General features: G+C 39.7%; 1 protein-coding gene across 1 annotated transcript; it reads right to left on the bottom strand.

The window, feature by feature from the left end:
• Nucleotides 1-2,680: 2,680 nt before the first annotated feature.
• Nucleotides 2,681-3,835, bottom strand: LOC116802087. Its single transcript, XM_032725189.1, has 2 exons — nt 3,042-3,835; nt 2,681-2,986 (listed from the first exon to the last, which is right to left on the bottom strand). The coding sequence occupies exons 1-2, from the start codon at nt 3,825-3,827 to the stop codon at nt 2,975-2,977; spliced, it is 798 nt and encodes a 265-aa protein (XP_032581080.1). The 5' UTR covers nt 3,828-3,835; the 3' UTR covers nt 2,681-2,974.
• Between the last annotated feature and the right edge of the window lie 227 nt (nt 3,836-4,062).

The following is a 4,062-nucleotide window of genomic DNA, read 5'->3' as shown; positions in this document are numbered from 1 at the left end:
GTTTGTTTAATGCTGCGGTGCTGTGTATTATTTAAGACGTGCTCAACTTTATCTATTACTGTGTCCCAATATATGCCTTTCTCTGGTTGTACCAGTTTCGCTATCATTGGACCTAGGCTTCTATTGACTCTTTCAACCTGTCCGTTTGCTTGGGGTGAACCAGTCGCAATCTTCATATGCTTAACATCGAACTCTAATATAAAGTCATCAAATTCCTTGGATGTAAATCAACTTCCCCTATCTGAAATGATGCATTTAGGCTTTCTGTATGCTCTAAAATAGTCCTTCAGGGCTGTAATGACTTCCTTTGTATTAGTGGTCTTTGTGGCGTATAAACGTACGAACTTCGTAAAACCATCGATGACAACAAAAATATGTTTTTTGGATCTGCCTGAGTCGACTGGGCCGTAATGATCGATATGTATTAGTTCAAACGGTTTGCTGCCCTCCGGAATGCAGTGCAGAAATCCTTCCTTGCCTGTCTTAGGGGAGAACGCAACACATTTTAAACAATTTTCTATATGGCTCAAACATTTGTCTTTGGCATTGGGAAACCAATAAGATTTAGAAATAACATCTAACATCTTGTCTCTACCTATGTGTCCGATCTCATTGTGATATTTATATAGAATATGATCTTCCATGTCTGTGGGAACATAAAATAAAAGTCTACCGTCGTTACATTTTCTATAAATTATTCCGTTTCTCATTTCGAACAACTTATGTTCATTTTTTTCCAGCAGTTTCTTGATTTCTTGAACTTTTTGATCCTTGCCTTGGCAGATTACTAAATTGTCTTCAAACGTATTTGATTCCACTATCAAAATATTCGTGCATCTACTAAGAGCATCAACATGCTGCATCCTTTTACCTTCTCTATGTATGAGCTCATAATCGTAGTTCTGGAGCTCTAACGCCCATCTAGCTATTCGCGGATTAAGTTCAATCTTGTTAAGCGTCAAAGTAAGAGAATTACAATCAGTTATAATTTTAAAGCGTTTTCCGTACAAATATATTCTAAATCTTCGCAGTGCGTGAATAATTGCCATTGTTTCCAATTCGAATCTGTGATATTTTGCCTCAGCGACTGTTGTTCGCTTTGAAAAATAAAATATTGGGTGTAATTTTCCATCCTCTTTTTTTTGACATAACACCGCACCGAAACCAAGAGCGCTTGCATCACAGTGCAGTTCTATTTCGTCTTTGAAATTATAAATTGCTAAGACCGGTGCCTGCACCAGCTTTTCCTTAAGAGTTGAGAAACAGCTCATTTCCTTTTCTCCAAATTTGAATTTTTCATCTTTTCTCAAAAGGTCATATAAAGGTTTCGCTAATGTTGAAAAATCTTTTATAAATCTACGGAAGTATGAACATAAGCCCAGAAAACTTTGAACGGCTTGTATTTTGTCTGGAACTGGAAAATGCTGTATGGCCTCTATTCCTTTGTCATCAGCCCTAATGCCTTCACCATTTATAATGAATCCTAAATATTTAATATTTGTCTGAAGGAACTCACATTTATCCATTCGTAATTCCAATTTATTTTGAGCTAATCTGATAAACACTTCCTTTAAGATTTCTAAATGCTCCTCCGAGTTCTTGCTGGCAATCATGATGTCGTCCATGTATACAATTACTTTGTTATCCCTTATAAGATCCTCGAAAATTTTGTTTACAAACCTTTGGAACACCGCCGATGCAGTTTTTAGGCCCATTGGCATTCTGAGAAATTCGAATTGCCTTAACGGTGTAACAAATGAGGTGTATTTAACTGATTCCTTATTAACGAATACATGAAAATAACCGTTTTTTAAATCAAGCTTCGAAAAAACTTTTTTGTTGACTAGCTTGTCTAAAAGGTCATCGATAAGCGGTATCGGATAATTGTCTTTAATTAAAACTTTGTTCAGTTTTCTAAAGTCTATACATAGCCGTATGTCTCCTGTTTTCTTTTTGACTAAAACAATTGGTGAAGCATATTCTGATTTACTAGGTTGAATAATTCCCTCTTTTAAATAGTCATCTAATAGTTTTTGTAATTTTTCTTTTTCTGAGTAGGCAAGTCTTCTTGGGGCGCAGCTAAATGGTTTTGACGTTTCTAAACAAAGTTTTATTTCGCATTTGACTAAAGGCTCGGTAGGCTTAATAACGCTTAAGTAGTTGCGTTTAATAATCTCCTTTAACTGACTGTTTAAGGCTTGGTTATTGTTTTCGCCGCATATGAAGTTCATTTGCTCATCCTCTAAGTGATCAATGCTACAAATTTCTCTAACAGCTTCTTCATAACTGGGCACAACCGCAGCATAAAGTCCGGAATCCGTCGTGAAGTTGGCTAAAGGCATAACTGTTTCGATGCCCGTTTTGCTACCTGCTTCGTTAACAGTTTGACTTACTATACTACTCGCTTCGTTGGCTGTTTTACTAACTGTCTTATTAACTGTTTCATTATCCATTTGACTAACTGTTTCATCAACCTCTTCGTTAACTGTCTCACTAACTGTTTTGCTAACTGTCTCACTAACTGTTTCACTAACTGTTTCACTAACTGTTTCGCTAACTGTCTCACTAACTGTTTCACTAACTGTTTCACTAAATGTTTCGCTAACTGTCTCACTAACTGTTTCACTAACTGTTTCACTAACAATATAACTGACTGTTTTACTATTTGCTTTTCTATATCTTTTACTATCGACTGGGTTGACCGTTATCCTTCCCAAGGCGTCTGGATCCAGTTTCAACTGGCACGCTTCCATGAAATTTCGTCCAAGAACTACATTATGACTCATAGACTCGTCTGGGACCACGTACAAATAAAAATAACATTTAACTTTTTCTTTTATAATGTAACATAAGATTTTTCCATGTATTGTCAGTTGGCTTTTATTCAGCCCGAAATAGGTTTCTGAAGCGGATTCTAAATTAATTTCCTTGGATACATTGCTTAACTTTGTAAATGATATTGGACTCCCTGTGTCTATGAGGCATTCTGTAGTTAATGGGATTTTATAGCTATTGTTAAAAAAAATCTTGACAAGTCTTACATAATTGTTGATATTGGAGCTCTTGCGCTCCGGGCATTGTCCGACGAAGTGTCCAAATGCCCCACAGGCATAGCAGGATCCGGGCTCCCTCTTTAGCTTGAGACACTCCCTGGCGAAGTGCCCTTTGGAGTTGCAATTGGCACAACGTAAGTCCTTATTGGCTGCACCTCCTCCAGTAAGACGCTTTGATAAACTGCTCCCTGTTTTGTGCTTCGGCAGACGGACTTCCGAGAAAGCCCGCAGAATTTGCATCGGCTCGGAGAAACACTGTATGCGCGCCTGGTTGCGCAACGCTGGTGCTGGGATTCCTTCAATGATGTTTTCCAGGAGCTCCTCTAGATCGATGTTGATGTCGTTGGCCAGCATCACCTTGTCCTCGAAGTAAACAGCAAATTTCTCATCCGGATGCCATTCGCGTTTTTGAAATGCGTTCCTCAGTTCCCCTTTTGACATCTTGACCTCGAATGTCAAGATTAACTGTTCGCACAGCTGGTCGGTTGATTCTAGGATGCGTGTGGCGCTTGCGTGCAGCCAGCGCTGTGCGTTTCCTTTTAGTTTGGCAATTAGCAGCATGTGCATGCATCCGTCGTCCAAATTGTAAATCTTTCCGATGTTCTGAAACTGCGTGACCCAATTGCGCGCACATAAGCTGCCGTCAAACTCCATCGTTACCTCTTTTGCCAAGGCCAGCGATGTTGCAGGAGATTCCAGAAGCTTGTTTACATTTCGACTCTGGTGCTGAACAACACTACCAGCGGTTTCTTTTCCAACACTGGTATGTCCCATATCGATGTTGTCGGCCTTGGTGCTGTTAACATTGGCGTCGGTGTTGTTAGCGCATATGTTAACATTGCCGTGCTTTCCGTTGCTGTTGTTCTCGATGACGTCATTGAGCTGGCGAGCATGAGCAGACTTGCTCTTGTTCGCGTCGTCGATATCCGCATGGATCCTCTGCAGCACAGCCATGTTTGCCTCTATCTCGTCCCGAAGCTTTTTTAGAGTGGCTCTCTCTGCATCCACC

The sequence above is a fragment of the Drosophila sechellia genome, chromosome X, assembly GCF_004382195.2.
Source record: "Drosophila sechellia strain sech25 chromosome X, ASM438219v1, whole genome shotgun sequence".
In the NCBI taxonomy this organism is placed as follows: Eukaryota; Metazoa; Arthropoda; class Insecta; order Diptera; family Drosophilidae; genus Drosophila; species Drosophila sechellia.
The sequence above is the reverse complement of the archived record's forward strand: the minus strand, read 5'-3'. Positions and strand labels throughout refer to the sequence as shown.